Source organism: Ranitomeya variabilis, chromosome 5 (genome assembly GCF_051348905.1).
Source record: "Ranitomeya variabilis isolate aRanVar5 chromosome 5, aRanVar5.hap1, whole genome shotgun sequence".
In the NCBI taxonomy this organism is placed as follows: Eukaryota; Metazoa; Chordata; class Amphibia; order Anura; family Dendrobatidae; genus Ranitomeya; species Ranitomeya variabilis.
Genome location: NC_135236.1, coordinates 417,605,989 through 417,625,694, shown reverse-complemented (window position 1 = coordinate 417,625,694; position 19,706 = coordinate 417,605,989). Strand labels below are relative to the sequence as shown.

Below are 19,706 nucleotides of genomic sequence, written 5' to 3'. Positions count from 1 at the left end.
ACTCCTGATAACCCAAAAAACCTGTCTCAATAAATTAGCATATTTCACCCGTCCAATCAAATAAAAGTGTTTTTTAATAACAAACAAAAAAACCATCAAATAATAATGTTCAGTTATGCACTCAATACTTGGTCGGGAATCCTTTGGCAGAAATGACTGCTTCAATGCGGCGTGGCATGGAGGCAATCAGCCTGTGACACTGCTGAGATGTTATGGAGGCCCAGGATGCTTCAATAGCGGCCTTAAGCTCATCCAGAGTGTTGGGTCTTGCGTCTCTCAACTTTCTCTTCACAATATCCCACAGATTCTCTATGGGGTTCAGGTCAGGAGAGTTGGCAGGCCAATTGAGCACAGTAATACCATGGTCAGTAAACCATTTACCAGTGGTTTTGGCACTGTGAGCAGGTGCCAAGTCGTGCTGAAAAATGAAATCTTCATCTCCATAAAGCATTTCAGCCGATGGAAGCATGAAGTGCTCCAAAATCTCCTGATAGCTAGCTGCATTGACCCTGCCCTTGATGAAACACAGTGGACCAACACCAGCAGCTGACATGGCACCCCACACCATCACTGACTGTGGGTACTTGACACTGGATTTCAGGCATTTTGGCATTTCCTTCTCCCCAGTCTTCCTCCAGACTCTGGCACCTTGATTTCCGAATGACATGCAAAATTTGCTTTCATCAGAAAAAAGTACTTGGGACCACTTAGCAACAGTCCAGTGCTGCTTCTCTGTAGCCCAGGTCAGGCGCTTCTGCCGCTGTTTATGGTTCAAAAGTGGCTTTACCTGGGGAATGCGGCACCTGTAGCCCATTTCCTGCACACGCCTGTGCACGGTGGCTCTGGATGTTTCCACACCAGACTCAGTCCACTGCTTCCTCAGGTTCCCCAAGGTCTGGAATCGGTCCTTCTCCACAATCTTCCTCAGGGTCCGGTCACCTCTTCTCGTTGTACAGCGTTTTCTGCCACATTGTTTCCTTCCAGCAGACTTACCATTGAGGTGCCTTGATACAGCACTCTGGGAACAGCCCATTTGTTGAGAAATTTCTTTCTGGGTCTTACCCTCTTGCTTGAGGGTGTCAATGATGGCCTTCTTGACATCTGTCAGGTCGCTAGTCTTACCCATGATGGGGGTTTTGAGTAATGAACCAGGCAGGGAGTTTTTAAAAGCCTCAGGTATCTTTTGCATGTGTTTAGAGTTAATTAGTTGATTCAGAAGATTAGGGTAATATGTCGTTTAGAGAACCTTTTCTTGATATGCTAATTTATTGAGACAGGTTTTTTGGGTTATCAGGAGTTGTATGCCAAAATCATCAGTATTAAAACAATAAAAGACCTGACAAATTTCAGTTGGTGGATAATGAATCTATAATATATGAAAGTTTAATTGTAATCATTACATTATGGTAAATAATGAAATTTAACACTATATGCTAATTTTTTGAGAAGGACCTGTACCTATGTGTACCTACTCCCTCCCCCCCCCCCCCCCCCCTTGCGTTGGTATGTCTGTTTTCTTATTGTATTATTAATCTACTCTGCTCTGTTTGTGGAATTGTTATGTTTATCTGTCTAACCAGAAAAAGTTTTAATAAATATAATTAAGAAAAAAATAAATAAACTCTCCATAGACTTTATTGTACATGATTATATTGGATCTCATTGGCTGCAGGGCTTGTACTAAGCGCACTTTAGAATGTTGTGACATCACAGGATCGGCGCCATGGTCACCGCTGCCTGGACGTTATGACATCATGAGGAATATATAACCAACCGCTCACCTAGAACTCCTTTGAGGGTTATAGTAGCAGTTGAGAGTGAGTATGCGTTTCCTTCACTCTTATTCTGTCCTTATTATTTCCCATTTGCCATCTATAGAAGTTTCTGATTTTTATGACAATCTTCCTCTACCTCCCAATTCTCATATCCCATACATGTTTCATTAGAAAACCTCATATTTGTTAATTAGCTAGTTATGGCAATATGTACTATTGATACAATTGTATTTAACATTAGGCTATTTATTATAAGGAAACCTCTCTCTTTTTATCCAATTCAGGATTTTGCGGATTTTGCAGTTATTTCTATTAGAGATATGGCGAGCAAAAATCAGAGACCTATGTGTGTAAGTCTGAAATAAGGAAAGTCATGTAATAGTAGTGATTGTAATGCTGTCTCTATACGTATATATATTAAAATACCTTTCTGTTGTCTGATGTCCGTTCCTTAAGTATGGCCAAATGCCTGGACCAATCAGGTCAAGTACAATTACGCCGATACCAAACTTGCATTTTTTTTTCAATTTAAGTGTTGCTAAGTGGGTTTTTTTAATTTTAGAAATTAAAAAAAGAACAAAAATTAGCTTTAGTCCCCTTTTTCGTATAGCTGTAACATTTTTATTTTTTTTCTCGATGTAGCTGAGCAAGGGCTTGTTTTTTTGCATGGTGACCTGATGACCTTGGTATTATTTTGGGTACTTATGACTCTGATTGTTTTTAATGCATTTTATATGGGATTGTAGCAACCACAAACCTGGAATTTTGGCATTTTGATTTTTTTATTCATATATATTTATATATATTTATTTATTCATCTATAGATTGGGTTAATTCATTTTATATTTTCATAGATTGGACTTTTCTGAACACATTGATACCACATATGTGCATTTTTTTTTATTATTTTTTTTTTAATATTAAATGGAGGAAATGTGGTTGATTCAAATTTTTTTTTTTTTTTACATTATTTAACAACTTTTTTCTTTACTTTTCACTTTATTAGTTAATTCCCTTAGGTGACTTGAACCTACAATCGTCTGATCGCTTGTGCTGTATACAGCAGTATTGTGATATACACTCACCGGCCACTTTATTAGGTACACCTGTCCAACTTCTTGTTAACACTTAATTTCTAATCAGCCAATCACATGGCGGCAACTCAGTGCATTTAGGCATGTAGACATGGTCAAGACAATCTCCTGCAGTTCAAACCGAGCATCAGTATGGGGAAGAAAGGTGATTTGAGTGCCTTTGAACGTGGCATGGTTGTTGGTGTCAGAAGGGCTGGTCTGAGTATTTCAGAAACTGCTGATCTACTGGGATTTTCACGCACAACCATCTCTAGGGTTTACAGAGAATGGTCCAAAAAAGAAAAAAAATCCAGTGAGCGGCAGTTCTGTGGGCGGAAATGCCTTGTTGATGCCAGAGGTCAGAGGAGAATGGGCAGACTGGTTCGAGCTGATAGAAAGGCAACAGTGACTCAAATCGCCACCCGTTACAACCAAGGTAGGCCTAAGAGCATCTCTGAACGCACAGTGCGTCGAACTTTGAGGCAGATGGGCTACAGCAGCAGAAGACCACACCAGGTACCACTCCTTTCAGCTAAGAACAGGAAACTGAGGCTACAATTTGTACAAGCTCATCGAAATTGGACAGTAGAAGATTGGAAAAACGTTGCTTGGTCTGATGAGTCTCGATTTCTGCTGCGACATTCGGATGGTAGGGTCAGAATTTGGCGTAAACAACATGAAAGCATGGATCCATTCTGCCTTGTATGGAGCATCTTTGGGATGTGCAGCCGACAAATCTGCGGCAACTGTGTGATGCCATCATGTCAATATGGACCAAAATCTCTGAGGAATGCTTCCAGCACCTTGTTGAATCTATGCCACGAAGAATTGAGGCAGTTCTGAAGGAAAAAGGGGGTCCAACCCGTTACTAGCATGGTGTACCTAATAAAGTGGCCGGTGAGTGTATGTATAGTAATATTCACTGTCTTCTATAATTCCCAACCACAGGCTGGACTTTATAGGAGAGATTACATGACAGACATGAGGGGCATTTAGCTGTCCCCCCGGTTGTTATTGGCTCCCTGTTCTCACATCATGCTTAACTGCCGCTGTCCGCAACTGACCGCAGCATTAAACAGGTCAACAACAGCAGTCGGCAGACACGCCAATCACTGCTGATAGCGGATGATGCCATCTATATGATATAGCCAACATCTGCCCAGTGTGGAGTTGGCTCTGCTTCTGAGCCCACTCCAAAGTGCCTGACACGCTCCATGACGAATATAGCAATCATGGGGCATTAAAGATTTAAATCTATGTGGCATCCAGTACCCTGGAATATGCACAATTCTGTTAGGCAGACTTAGCAATGCATAAATACGTACAAAATGGAGCAACTAATTTAATAATATATTCCAAATATTTTATACTTGAAAAAGTGGAAAATAAAGTCAGATTTCTGTATAATGGCCACATATGATTCTCAATACTGTATAATGGCCACACAGCGCTCCATGCTGTATAATGGCCTCACATGATGCTCCATACTGTATAATGGCCCCACATGATGCTCAATACTGTATAATGGCCACACATGAAAATTTCACCACCTGTCGCTGTCCACACTGCTGCCTCACAGATCCTACACATTGCAATGTAGCCCAGCTCTGCGAACTCTGCTTGCACTCAGACAACACCACTATCTACTGGCTCCACTCCATAACTGCTGTATATAAAGGATACATATATATATATATATATACATATACACATATATATATATATATATATATATATATATATATATACTGTGCCTATGACTAACAGGCTGCACTGGATTGCTCTAACTTCTGCCACTACTCCTGTTTATACTGCTTTGTAAGCACAGCAGCACCAGCTGCATGTATGTGTGCAGTACACACACACACACGTACCTCAGAATGTCCTCTCCCTCTCTCAATCACTGTCCCGGAAGAAGAAGATACGGAAGGGGCGTGGTCTACTACAAGGGGGCGTGTTGGCTGCTTCTGCTGGCTGTGCGGGAGAAGTAGAGTCCCGTGCGGGACTGTGGGGCACAGCCTCAAAATCGGGACAGTCCCACAGTATGAGGGACGGTTGGGAGCTATGGCTATATGAATGCTGCATGAGGCACGAACTGGCTGTTTGCTCATAGATTGCACTAGTAATAATAAATCTATCTTGTGCGATAATTATAAACCCCATTGATTATCCGGTGTAATAGAAGCCTATGAGTCTGTGATGTACAATGTAAGAAGATTAAATATTTCATGGACTTTATACATTTCTCTGTTTTACTATTACAGCATGCAGACAGCAACATCCGATGTAAGTACTGACATTGTCACCGGCATTTATACCTCGCTGTGTCCCCCGCGCCCTGCTCCGGTCTGTGCAGCGTGGGGACTGAGGCTGTGCACAGCAGGCGCCATCTATTCACCTAATGGTGCCTGCTGAACTGAGTCTCAGACGCACAATGGCAGCTGAGTGGTGGAACAGGAAGCTGATGATAAAATTGTGATTGCGGTTGTGGCGATGGGGAACAGGAAGCTGATGATAAAATTGTGATGGCGGTTGGGTGATGGGGAACAGGAAGCTGATGATAAAATTGTGATGGCGGTTGGGTGATGGGGAACAGGAAGCTGATGATAAAATTGTGATGGCGGTTGGGTGATGGAGAACAGGAAGCTGATGATAAAATTGTGATGGCGGTTGTGGTGGGGAACCGGAAGCTGATGATAAAATTGTGATGGCGGTTGTGGCGATGGGGAACAGGAAGCTGATGATAAAATTGTGATGGCGGTTGTGGTGATGGGGAACAGGAAGCTGATGATAAAATTGTGATGGCGGTTGTGGTGATGGGGAACAGGAAGCTGATGATAAAATTGTGATGGCGGTTGTGGTGATGGGGAACAGGAAGCTGATGATAAAATTGTGATGGAGGTTTTGGTGATGGGAACAGGAAGCTGATGATAAAAATGTGATGGCGGTTGTGGTGATGGGGAACAGGAAGCTGATGATAAAATTGTGATGGAGGTTTTGGTGATGGGAACAGGAAGCTGATGATAAAATTGTGATGGCGGTTGTGGTGATGGGGAACAGGAAGCTGATGATAAAATTGTGATGGCGGTTGTGGTGATGGGGAACAGGAAGCTGATGATAAAATTGTGATGGCGGTTGTGGTGATGGGGAACAGGAAGCTGATGATAAAATTGTGATGGTGGTTGGGTGATGGGGAACAGGAAGCTGATGATAAAATTGTGATGGCGGTTGTGGTGATGGGGAACAGGAAGCTGATGGTAAAATTGTGATGGTGGTTGTGGCGATGGGGAACAGGAAGCTGATGATAAAATTGTGATGACGGTTGGGTGATGGGTAACAGAGCCAACACTCCCCAGGACTCTCAGGTCTTGAGGTGCGCCACTATTGATGCTTCACGCCGACACTCCAGTAGTGACAGTATAGCTGAAACCTGATTGCCAGATCAGATTGATTGTAAGGAAGTGTCTGTGCAATCACGGTGTGAAGCAAGGGCTCATTCACATGGTTGTTTTTGTACCAGGGGTGCTGTCAGTATTTTTCCCTGGCCCTTATATTTTATGGGGCTAGTAACATGTCGGCTTTGGGGCTGGTTATGGACCACACTCACCCATTGACCAACTGCTGGGAAAAACGTAGGAATCTTCCATCAGCTTTTTTTTATTTTTGTGTACAAAATAAATGGATGACTCACTAATGGTAAAAATGGACATATGGACTGAAATAAGATGACAATTGGATGCAGCACATTAATGAAAATTAGTTGCATTGGTTTTGTGCAGGTGAGAAAAAAATGACGTGTGAATACGGCCTAAGAATAAGTCGTCCACTGCAGCTGAGGGATGGTTATTAAATAGTTCAGGAAATCTAATTGTAAACTGTTGTTGTTTTTCAGCTGCAGGAGGAAATCCCAGGTAAGAGTCTTTCTCCTCACTGTATAGTGGTGTGGTGGGCATGCGCCCCCTCGGCTCCATCCTTTGGGGCAGTTCAGAGCTAGCGGTCCCAGCAGACGGACCCCCAGTAATCAGAAACTTATTCCCTATGCTGTGTATAGGGAAGAACTACAATGGGTACTGAAAGTAGTCAGACCTCTTTTAATTTTTCTCTATTTGTTTCATTGCAGCCATTTGGTAAATTCAAAAAAGTTAATTTGTTCACATTAATGTACACTCTGCACCCCATCTTGACTGAAAAAAAAAACAGAAATGTAGAAATTTTTGCAAATGTAATAAAAAAGAAAATCTGAAATATCACATGGTCATAAATATTCAGACCCTTTGCTCAGACACTCATATTTAAGTCACATGCTGTCCATTTCCTTGTGATCCTCCTTGAGATGGTTCTACTCCTTCATTGGAGGCCAGCTGTGTTTATTTAAGCTGATAGGACTTGATTTGGAAAGGCACACACCTAAAGGTACCTTCACACTAAGCGACTTAACAACGATAACGATAGCGATCCGTGACGTTGCAGCGTCCTGGATAGTGATATCGTTGTGTTTGACACGCAGCAGCGATCTGGATCCTGCTGTGATATCGCTGGTCGTTGCTGAAAGTCCAGAACTTTATTTGGTCGTCAGATCGGCGTGTATCGTTGTGTTTGACAGCAAAAGCAACGATCTCAGCAATGTTTTACAATGGTAACCAGGGTAAATATCGGGTTACTAAGCGCAGGGCCGCGCTTAGTAACCCGATATTTACCCTGGTTACCATTGTAAAATTAAAAAAAAAAACAGTACATACTCACCCTCTGATGTCTGTCACGTCCCCCGGCATCCGCGCTGCTGCTCAGAGCTTCCTGCACTGAATGTGTCAGTGCCGGCCGTAAGGCAAAGCACAGCGGTGACGTCACCGCTGTGCTTTAGGGCCGGCGCTCACACAGTGCAGGGAAGCGGACGCGACAGGCATCGGAATGTAAGTATGTAGTGTTTGTTTTTTTTTACATTTACACTGGTAACCAGGGTAAACATCGGGTTACTAAGCGCGGCCCTGCGCTTAGTAACCCGATGTTTACCCTGGTTACCAGGGGACTTCGGCATCGTTGGTCGCTGGAGAGCTGTCTGTGTGTGTCGCTTAATGTGACGGTACCTTAAGACCTCACAGCTTGCAGTGCATGTCAGACCAAATGAGAATCATGGGGTCAAGGGAACTGGCCAAGGGGTTCAGAGACAGAATTGTGGCAAGGCACAGATCTTTCCAAGGTTACAACAGAATTTCTGCAGTACTCAAAGTTCCTAAGAGCACAGTGGCCTCCATAATCCTTAAATGGACGAAGTTTGGGACCACAAACCCCAAGATCACTGTGTCTGTGTTCCAGAGTTGCCCTAGGGAGATAGGAGAAAGTTCCACAAAGTAAATTATCACTGAAGCCCTCCACCAGTCGGGCCTTTATGGCAGAATGGCCAGACAGAAGCCTCTCCTCTGTGCAAGACATATGAAAGCCCACATAGAGTTTGCTAAAAAACACATGAAGGACTCCCAGACTATGAGAAATAAGATTCTCTGCTCTGATGAGATGAAGAAAGACCTTTTTGGTGATAATTCTAAGCGGTATGTGTGGAGAAAACCAGGCACTGCTCATCACCAGCCCAACACAATCCCAACAGTGAAACATGGTGGTGGCAGCATCATGCTATGGGGGTGTTTTTCAGCTGCAGGGACAGGACGACTGGTTGCCATTGAAGGAAACATGAATGCTGCCAAGTACAGAGATATCCTGGATGAAAACCTCTTCCAGAGTGCTCTGGACATCAGACTTAGCCAAAGGTTCACCTTCCAACAAGACAATGACCCTAAGCACACAGCTAAGATAACAAAGGAGTGGCTTCAGAACAACTCTGTGACCATTCTTGACTGGCCTAGCCAGAGCCCTGACCTAAACCCAAATGAGCATCTCTGGAGAGACCTGAAAATGGCTGTCCACCAACGTTCACCATCCAACCTGACGGAACTGGAGAGGATCTGCAAGGAAGAATGGCAGAGGATCCCCAAATCTAGATGTGAAAAACATGTTGCATCATTCCCAAGAAGACTCATGGCTGTACTAGCTCAAAGGAAGGGGTGCTTCTACTCAATACTGAGCAAAGGGTCTGAATACTTATGACCATGTGATATTTTAGTTTTTCTTTTTTACTATATTCGCAAAAATTTCTACATTTGTTTTTTTTTCAGTCAAAATAGGGTGCAGAGTGTACATTAATGAGAAAAAAATGAACTTTTTTGAAATTACCAAATGGCTGCAATGAAACAGAGTGAAAAATGTAAAGGGGTCTGAATACTTTCCGTACCCACTGTAAGTTGGGACGTCTATTTTAGCAGTTCATATGAATTACTAAGCATTATAAAAAGTTCTAGTGTAACCCTTACCTAATATATACATTGATATGTTTCCTTGTACTGTAGGGCTGACGCCCCTGATTTACTCCAGTTAATAACTCAGAAGAAGAGAGTTATGAAAGAGATCACCATTATGTAAGTGAAGAAACGCAACAATCTAATATAAGCAAACCTTATAGATGACAGAAGTCTATAGAACTTTCTCTGACAACGGATTCATCTTATTCAGGCAGATATGTTCCCCTGTGATCCTGTCTGCACACACAAACATCTATCTACACACGTTCTTTCCATTTATTGCGCACCAGTCATGTCTCATATTTTACAGTACAAAGATGCCATAGTAGATTATATGGGATACAAACAGTACAGGAATTATGTAACTTGTTAAATGGGAACCAGGAGGAAACACACGAGCCGCTACTGTAGTATGGCTTCTTTAGAAAGGACGTATACTTTCTGGAGGGAAATGTGTGCAGAGGTGATCGGACAGTTTTCTCAGTGAACAGCACTGAGCAGCCTGCAGTGTATTACAATGTGTGGAGGCGGCAGAGGACAAAATGCAAAACAGTTGCAATATTGCTATTATCAATGTTTATAATATTCACCCTGTGGTACATCGTTAGAAAATCACCAATAAATTAAATTAATTATGTTAAATTAATTATGTTTGGAACAATCATCTTGTGTAAATTTAAAAAAGGTAAAATCGTATAGAGACAAGATATATCATGTGGTCTTTTCCTGCCAACAATCTTCTAGATCTCTGGGTATCCCCACACAGAAATGCCCTCTATTTACCGCTGCTGGCAGACAGAATTTTAGGAATCTCTCACCATGTTTTGCTACCCCATCTAAGAGCAATGATTCCAGCAATCACTGTTTTATCTGCTGCCGTTTTCTCAGTTCTCAGAGTTCTGAGCTCTGTATAACCCATCCACCACTGATTGGCAGCTTTCTGTGTGCGCTGTGCATAGGCAAAAGGCTCTCAGTCAGGGTTACACAGAGCTCAGGACTATGGAGGACTACATGGCATGTGACAACTAGTCCTCTAGTGATTATCTCCTGATAATAAAACTATCATTTTATTGAAACTGCAGCAAGCAGCCCAGTAAGGGACACCTTGCTGGAATCATGGTCTCTGCCCCTACATCATCCTTCTCTCAGATTAAATAGTGAAAACCTGCCGACAGATCTCTTTAACACTAGAGTTTAGTCAATGTAAAATGTTGGTAAAGAAAGTGCCTAGAATGGAAGGAGAAGGGGAGGAATTAAGCCAAATTTGTCATGATCACTAATGCTATTGAACATAATAATAATTACTGGTCTTTGTACATTTCACGTTCCATGTACAATAGGGAGCAGATAATACAGTGGAAGGAAGAAAAAATCCATGAGGACATGAATACCCTGAGGAAACTGCATCTGACTCTGTAAGTGCTGACATTTATTGAGCTAATAAGCCTTACAGACTACAGAATGATAGGTATAATCACAGTTTCCCACTATCCTCCCTCTATGGACGGTAACTTACTGTGGGGCTTAGTTACACTTTACACTACATTACAGGGAAACCATGAGACTGTGACTGGGTAGAACAATAGATAGCAGCAAGAGTCAATGAAAAAGCCCACCTGCTATGCAGACAGCTCCATGTAGGTCAGGGGTGGGGAACCTCAGGCCCCAGGGCCATTTACGGCCCTCGATGACCATTTATCAGGCCCCCGAGCAGATTCTCAGGGACCGCATTCTCGGGCAGGGAGCTGTATTTTGATTGCCACCAGCTCATTAATTTCTTCTTGCTCTGTTAGCATACACACAGTGTTCACTACTGAACACTGAAGGGCATGCAATGAAAGATTACGTCCTGACACCACTGCCAGAGTCAGGATGTACTTTGTGGGTGGAGTTTGTACAGCCCCCGAAGGATGGTATAAATATCCAAATGGCCCTTGGCAGAAAAAAGATTCCCAACCCCTGATGTAGGTGAATGAGGCCCTACAGACATGGCTGAGAGCACAGCGGTGCTTGTAATAATAGAGGGGATGTGGCACTGAACCAGCACTGCGGACCCTTCACTCTCAGGATCTGTGGGAGAAGTACTGGTAGTCGGACCCCCACCAGGCCATAAAGTGAAGACATGTCCTCAGATCTGGTCATTGTGTCTGGATAAAATTCTATAATAATGACTATTAATATTACTCAGCTATAGAGTGGTTATAAGACACCCAGGACTGCTGAGTGCCTAGATGTAATCTGCCATCAGGATAGTGCTACGCCATCTAAGAGCAGCATGATGTTGGGGCAGAGACCCTAATTCCTGGGGTGTATCACTTACTGGGCTTCTTGCAGAAGTTTTGGTAAAATCCCAGTTTTATCTACTGGAGATCTACCACCCCTGAATATGGAGCTCAGAATAACCTCACCCCTCCAGCACTGACAGCTTTCTGTGGTCGGGGCGGGGTTGTACAGAGCTCATGAATATGGAGAGCTACATGGCAGAAGGTTTACTAGTCCTCTAACGATACTCTCCTGCTGATAAAACAGAAAGCAGCCCAGTAAGCCTGGATTTAATGTCTCTATATCATGATGCTGTCAGATTAAGTGTCAAAAACCTGGTGACAGATTCCCTTTAAGTCAGATGTAAGTATTGTAATGTATTGTATAACGAATGAGCCATGATATGAGGCATCATATAGGAAAACTGTTCTCTGTTACAATCCTGAGAAATAGAGATATAGAGAGGGAAAGAAAGATAGAGATAGAGAGAGAAGAGAGAGAAAGAGAGAGTGAGAGGAGAACGAAAGAGTAGAAGAAAGAGAGGAGAAAAAAGAGAGGGAGGCGAGAGAGGAGAATGATAGAGGGGAAGAGAGAGAGAGGAGAAAAAAAAGAGGAGAGAGAGAGGAGAACGATAGAGGGGAAGAGCGGAGGAGAAAGAGAGAGAGTAGGAGAAAAAGAGCGGAGGAGAGAGAGAGTAGGAGAGAGAGAGTAGGAGATTGAGAGGAGAGAGAAAAAGAGAGGAGAGAGAAAAGAGGAGAGAGAGAGAGAAAAAGAGAGAAGAGAAAGACAGGAGGAGAAAGAGGAGAGAGAGGAGGAGGAGAAAGCGTGAGAGAGAGAGAAAGAGGAGGAGAACGAGAGGGAGAGGAGGAGAGGAGAGAGAGGCCTCCCGCCATCAAGGATGTATATTATCTCAGAGTATACAGTATTATGTAGTATCATATGTAAATGAGGATGGACGTGCATGGAGGGCGGGATGCTTTTGGTCAAGTGCATATATTCTCCACACTATTCCCTGCCTAGTGCGGCCATCTTTACTATCAGGCAGGGGTCACACTCAGCGTAGGGAAATGCGGTCCGTTTTTTACAGGCGTAATACACAGAAATGATGCCAAAACAGTGAGCCGTATGTCATCCGTAGGCAAGGTGTGGCTGCGTATTTTGCGCATGTAAACCTCCGTATGTAATCCGTATGGCATCCGTACAGCGAGATTTTGTCGCAGGCTTGCAAAATGGACATGGAATGGATCCATGGGCTCAAATATTCTTGAAAACATATTTTACAAACTATATATACACTGTGTTCCAAATTATTATGCAAATTGGATTTAAGTGTCATAAAGATTTAATTGTTTTGTTTTTCAAATAAACTTGTGGATGGTATTGTGTCTCAGGGCTCAATGGATCACTGAAATTAATCTTAAACACATGTGATAATTGGTTTTCCAGGTGATTCTAATGAAAGGAAAACTACTTAAAAATGATGTTCCACATTATTAAGCAGGTCACAGTTTTCAAGTAACATGGGAAAAAAAAGGATCTCTCTGCTGCCGAAAAGCATCAAATAGTGCAGTGCCTTGGTGAAGGGATGAAAACTTTAGAAACTTTCCGAAAACGTAAGCGTGATCATCGTACTGTTAAGAGATTTGTGGCTGTATCTGAGCACAAATGTGTTTGTGCTGATAAAGGCATAATGAGGAAGATTTCTGCCAGGCAAGTTCATCCGGATTAAGAGAGTAGCTGCTAAAAAGCCATTACGAAGCAGCAAACAGATATTTGAAGCTGCTGGTGCCTCTGGAGTCCCTCGAACCTCAAGGTGTAGGCTCCTTCAAAGGCTTGCTGTGGTGCATAAACCTACTATTCGGCACTTAAACAGTGTTCACAAGCAGAAGTGGTTGTATTGTGCCCACACATACATGAAGACTAATTTCCAAACAGTCTTGTTTACTGATAAGTGTTGAGCAACCCTGGATGGTCCAGATGGATGGAGTAGATGATGGTTGGTGGATGGCCACCATGTCCCAACAAGGCTGCAACGTCAGCATGGAGGTGGAGGAGTCATGTTTTGGGACGGAATCATGGAAAAACAGCTGGTGGGGCCTTTTAAGGTTCCTGAAGGTGTGAAAACGAACTCTGCAAAGTATATAGAGTTTCTGACTGACAACTTTCTTTCATGATATAAAAAGCAGAAACGTGCCTTCAGGAGCAAAATCATCTTCATGCATGACAATGCACCATCTCATGCTGCAAAGAATACCTATGAGTCATTGGCTGCTATGGGCTTAAAAGGAGATAAACTCATGGTGTGGCCTGTTGTGACCCCAATGGCAGAGGGTCTCAGAAATAATTACTAAGTCTGCAAACACAAAAAAACCAGCTCATAGGGCAGTGGTAACTGAGCTGACCATATATCTAATCCTAGCACCACAAATAGAAGCAGCCGGGGAACGTGCCTACGTTGGTTCTAGACGTCTCGCGCCAGCCGGAGAACTAACTAACCCTAGAAGGGAAAAGCAAGACCTTTCTTGCCTCCAGAGAAAAGACCCCAAAAGTTGGATACAAGCCCCCAACAAATAATAACGGTGAGGTAAGAGGAAAAGACAAACGTAAGAATGAGCTAGGTATTTAGCAAAGAGAGGCCCACTAGCTAATAGCAGAATATAGTAAGATGACTTATATGGTCAGCAAAAACCCTATCAAAATATCCATGCTGGATATTCAAGAACCCCCGAACCGTCTAACGGCCCGGGGGGAGAACACCAGCCCCCTAGAGCTTCCAGCAAAGTCAGGAATCACATTTAGTACAAGCTGGACAAAAATCAGAGCAAAGCAAATGACCGAAAAACAAAGAAGCAAGACTTAGCTTAATTTTGCACGAACCAGGACCAGCAGACAGGAGCAAACAGAAAGGATCTGATTACAACGATGCCAGGCACTGGACTAAGGATCCAGGAAGTTTATATAGCAACACCCCTGGGCTAACGACCCAGGTGGGTGCCAAACTGAGGAAAGACAATCCCAGAGTCATGTCACTAGTAACTGTTATGGTTTCCAATGGCAAGGAAACATCAGAAGCATAGAATATACGGACAAGCTCTCGGGTGATGGAAACTAGAGCTGACCGCGATGCTAAACCTACACACCACACTAGAAGTAGCCAGGGGGCATTCCTGCGTTGTCTCTAGATGCCGCGCGCCAGCCGGAGAACTAACTACCCCTGGTAGAAGAAAACACAGTCCTGGCTTGCCTCCAGAGAATGTCCCCACAGGAGATAGCAACCCCCCACATATAATAACGGTGAGAGCAGATGAAAAGACACACGTAGTATGAAAGCAGATTTAGCACAGAGAGGCCCGCTAACTAAATAGCAGAAAGATACAACAGAGGACTTCGCGGTCAGCTGCAAAACCCTTCAAAACACCATCCTGAAATTACCTTAACTCATGTGACAACTCATGCCACTGGAGTGGTAATTTCAGCCCAACAAGAGCTTCCAGCTGCAGAGATTCACATAAGTGCAAACTGGACAAAACATACAAAAATAGACTTAAGGACTAAAGTGTCCAACTTAGCTGAGCAGAAAACTGGGAGCAGGAACATGCAACAGAATCACTCTGGATACATTGATGGCCAGCATTAGAATGACTGAGGAGCAAGGTTAAATAGGAACTCCCACATCCTGATAGGAACAGGTGAACTGAGAAGGCAAAGCTTGCAGGACACCAGTACCACAAGAGACCACCGGGGGAGCCCACGAACCGAATCACAACAGTACCCCCCCCTTAAGGAGGGGGCACCGAACCCTCACAAGAACCACCAGGGTGATCTGGATGAGCCCTATGAAAGGCACGGACCAAATCAGAAGCATGAACATCAGAAGCTGTAACCCAAGAATTATCCTCTTGACCGTAGCCCTTCCATTTCACCAGATATTGAAGTCTCCGTCTGGAAACACGGGAGTCCAAGATTTTCTCCACCACGTACTCCAATTCACCCTCAACCAGCACAGGAGCAGGAGGCTCAACAGAAGGCACAAGTGGTACCTCATACCTCCGCAATAATGACCGATGGAAGACATTATGGATAGCAAAGGATGCTGGGAGGTCCAAACGAAAAGACACAGGGTTAAGAATTTCCAAAATCTTATAAGGACCGATGAACCGAGGCTTAAACTTAGGAGAAGAGACCCTCATAGGGACAAAACGGGAGGACAACCACACCAAGTCCCCAACACGAAGACGAGGACCAACACGACGATGGCGATTAGCAAAACGTTGAGTCCTCTCCTGGGACAACTCCAAATTGTCCACCACCTGCCCCCAAATACGATGCAACCTATCCACCATGGTATCCACTCCAGGACAATCCGAAGACTCCACCTGACCAGATGAAAAACGAGGATGGAACCCTGAATTGCAAAAGAAAGGGGAGACCAAAGTGGCAGAACTGGCCCGATTATTAAGGGCAAACTCAGCCAACGGCAAAAAGGAGACCCAGTCATCCTGATCAGCAGACACGAAACACCTCAAATAAGTCTCCAAGGTCTGATTAGTACGTTCCGTCTGGCCATTTGTCTGGGGATGAAATGCAGACGAAAAAGACAAATCAATGCCCATCCTGGCACAAAACGCCCGCCAAAATCTGGACACAAACTGGGATCCCCTGTCGGAAACGATATTCTCCGGAATACCATGCAGCCGAACCACATGCTGAAAAAACAGGGGCACCAACTCAGATGAGGAAGGCAGCTTGGGCAAGGCCACCAAATGAACCATCTTAGAAAAGCGGTCACACACCACCCAAATGACGGACATCTTCTGAGAAACAGGGAGATCAGAAATAAAATCCATAGAGATGTGTGTCCAAGGCCTCTTAGGAACAGGCAAGGGCAACAACAACCCACTAGCCCGAGAACAACAAGGCTTGGCCCGAGCACAAACATCACAAGACTGCACAAAAGTACGCACGTCCCGAGACAGGGAAGGCCACCAGAAGGACCTAGCCACCAAATCTCTGGTACCAAAAATTCCCGGATGACCTGCCAACGCAGAAGAATGAACCTCCGAGATGACTCTATTGGTCCACTCATCCGGCACAAACAATCTACCAGGCGGACAACGATCAGGCCGATCCGCCTGAAACTCTTGTAAAGCACGTCGCAGGTCTGGGAAGACAGCAGACAATATCACCCCATCCTTAAGTATACCCGTAGGTTTAGAATCACCAGGGGAATCAGGTTCAAAACTCCTAGAAAGGGCATCCGCCTTCACATTCTTAGTACCTGGCAGATACGAAACCACAAAATTAAACCGGGAGAAAAACAACGACCAGCGCGCCTGTCTAGGATTCAGACGTCTGGCCGACTCAAGATAAATCAAATTTTTGTGATCAGTCAAGACCACCACCTGATGTTTAGCACCCTCAAGCCAATGACGCCACTCCTCGAATGCCCACTTCATCGCCAAAAGCTCCCGATTACCGACGTCATAATTTCGCTCGGCGGGCGAAAATTTTCGAGAAAAGAACGCACAAGGTCTCATCACTGAACAATCTGAACTTTTCTGCGACAAAACCGCCCCCGCTCCAATCTCGGAAGCATCAACTTCCACCTGAAAAGGAAGAGAAACATCAGGCTGGCCATACTGTTATGGTTTCCAATGGCAAGGAAACATCAGAAGCATAGAATATACGGACAAGCTCTCGGGTGATGGAAACTAGAGCTGACCGCGATGCTAAACCTACACACCACACTAGAAGTAGCCAGGGGGCATTCCTGCGTTGTCTCTAGATGCCGCGCGCCAGCCGGAGAACTAACTACCCCTGGTAGAAGAAAACACAGTCCTGGCTTGCCTCCAGAGAATGTCCCCACAGGAGATAGCAGCCCCCCACATATAATAACGGTGAGAGCAGATGAAAAGACACACGTAGTATGAAAGCAGATTTAGCACAGAGAGGCCCGCTAACTAAATAGCAGAAAGATACAACAGAGGACTTCGCGGTCAGCTGCAAAACCCTTCAAAACACCATCCTGAAATTACCTTAACTCATGTGACAACTCATGCCACTGGAGTGGTAATTTCAGCCCAACAAGAGCTTCCAGCTGCAGAGATTCACATAAGTGCAAACTGGACAAAACATACAAAAATAGACTTAAGGACTAAAGTGTCCAACTTAGCTGAGCAGAAAACTGGGAGCAGGAACATGCAACAGAATCACTCTGGATACATTGATGGCCAGCATTAGAATGACTGAGGAGCAAGGTTAAATAGGAACTCCCACATCCTGATAGGAACAGGTGAACTGAGAAGGCAAAGCTTGCAGGACACCAGTACCACAAGAGACCACCGGGGGAGCCCACGAACCGAATCACAACAAGTAACCACAAGAGGGAGCCAAAAAGTCTAATTCACAACAGTACCCCCCCCCTTAAGGAGGGGTCACCGAACCCTCACCAAGACCACCAGGGCGATCAGGATGAGCAGCGTGAAAGGCACGAACTAAATCGGCCGCATGCACAATCAGAAGCAACCACCCAGGAATTATCCTCCTGACCATAGCCCTTCCACTTGACCAGATACTGAAGCCTCCGTCTGGAGAGACGAGAATCCAAGATCTTCTCCACCACGTACTCCAACTCGCCCTCAACCAACACCGGAGCAGGAGGCTCAACAGAAGGAACCACAGGTACAACGTACCGCCGCAACAAAGACCTATGGAACACGTTGTGAATGGCAAACGACACCGGAAGATCCAAGCGAAAGGACACAGGATTAAGGATTTCCAATATCTTGTAAGGACCGATGAAGCGAGGCTTAAATTTAGGAGAGGAGATCTTCATAGGAACAAATCGAGAAGACAGCCATACCAAATCCCCAACACGAAGTCGGGGACCCACACCGCGGCGGCGGTTGGCAAAACGCTGAGCCTTCTCCTGTGACAACTTTAAGTTGTCCACCACATGATTCCAGATCTGCTGCAACCTATCCACCACAGAATCTACCCCAGGACAGTCAGAAGGCTCCACATGTCCCGAGGAAAAACGAGGATGGAAACCAGAGTTGCAGAAAAATGGCGAAACCAAAGTAGCGGAACTAGCCCGATTATTAAGGGCAAACTCAGCCAACGGCAAGAAGGTCACCCAATCATCCTGATCTGCCGAAACAAAACACCTCAAATAAGCCTCCAGAGTCTGATTAGTTCGCTCCGTTTGTCCATTAGTCTGGGGATGAAAGGCAGACGAAAACGACAAATCAATGCCCATCCTAGCACAAAAGGATCGCCAGAACCTGGAAACAAACTGGGATCCTCTGTCAGACACAATATTCTCAGGAATGCCGTGTAAACGAACCACATTCTGAAAGAACACAGGAACCAGATCGGAAGAGGAAGGCAGCTTAGGCAAAGGCACCAAATGGACCATTTTAGAAAAGCGATCACATACCACCCAGATGACAGACATGCCCTGAGACACCGGGAGATCTGAAATGAAATCCATGGAAATGTGTGTCCAAGGCCTCTTCGGGACAGGCAAGGGCAAGAGCAACCCGCTGGCACGAGAACAGCAAGGCTTAGCTCGAGCACAAGTCCCACAGGACTGCACAAATGACCGCACATCCTGTGACAAGGAAGACCACCAAAAGGACCTAGCCACCAGATCTCTGGTGCCAAAAATTCCCGGATGACCTGCCAACACCGAGGAATGAACCTCGGAAATGACTCTGCTGGTCCACTTATCAGGAACAAACAGTCTGTCAGGTGGACAAGAGTCAGGTCTACCAGCCTGAAATCTCTGCAATACACGTCGCAAATCAGGAGAAATGGCCGACAAAATAACTCCCTCTTTAAGAATACCAACTGGTTCTGCGACTCCAGGAGAGTCAGGCACAAAGCTCCTTGAAAGAGCATCAGCCTTCACATTCTTTGAACCTGGTAAATACGAGACCACAAAGTCAAAACGGGAGAAAAACAATGACCAGCGGGCCTGTCTAGGATTCAGGCGTTTAGCAGACTCGAGATACATCAAATTTTTGTGATCAGTCAAGACCACCACACGATGCTTAGCACCCTCGAGCCAATGACGCCACTCCTCAAATGCCCACTTCATGGCCAGCAACTCCCGATTGCCAACATCATAATTCCGCTCAGCAGGCGAAAACTTCCTAGAGAAGAAAGCACATGGTCTCATTACCGAGCAACCAGGGCCTCTCTGCGACAAAACGGCCCCTGCCCCAATCTCAGAAGCATCCACT

General features: G+C 44.7%; 1 protein-coding gene across 2 annotated transcripts in view; it reads left to right on the top strand.

Moving 5' to 3' along the window:
- The first annotated feature begins 1,732 nt into the window (after positions 1 to 1,732).
- Positions 1,733 to 19,706, top strand: part of LOC143776154 (uncharacterized) — a 41,767-nt gene continuing 23,793 nt past the window's right edge. For both annotated transcript variants that reach the window (XM_077265212.1, XM_077265211.1), the window contains exons 1-6: positions 1,733 to 1,817; positions 2,060 to 2,125; positions 5,113 to 5,134; positions 6,741 to 6,759; positions 9,247 to 9,315; positions 10,539 to 10,613. In XM_077265212.1, coding sequence (XP_077121327.1) covers positions 2,096 to 2,125; positions 5,113 to 5,134; positions 6,741 to 6,759; positions 9,247 to 9,315; positions 10,539 to 10,613 — 215 coding nt within the window. In that variant the 5' untranslated portion in view covers positions 1,733 to 1,817; positions 2,060 to 2,095. The remainder of the gene's footprint in view (positions 1,818 to 2,059; positions 2,126 to 5,112; positions 5,135 to 6,740; positions 6,760 to 9,246; positions 9,316 to 10,538; positions 10,614 to 19,706) is intronic.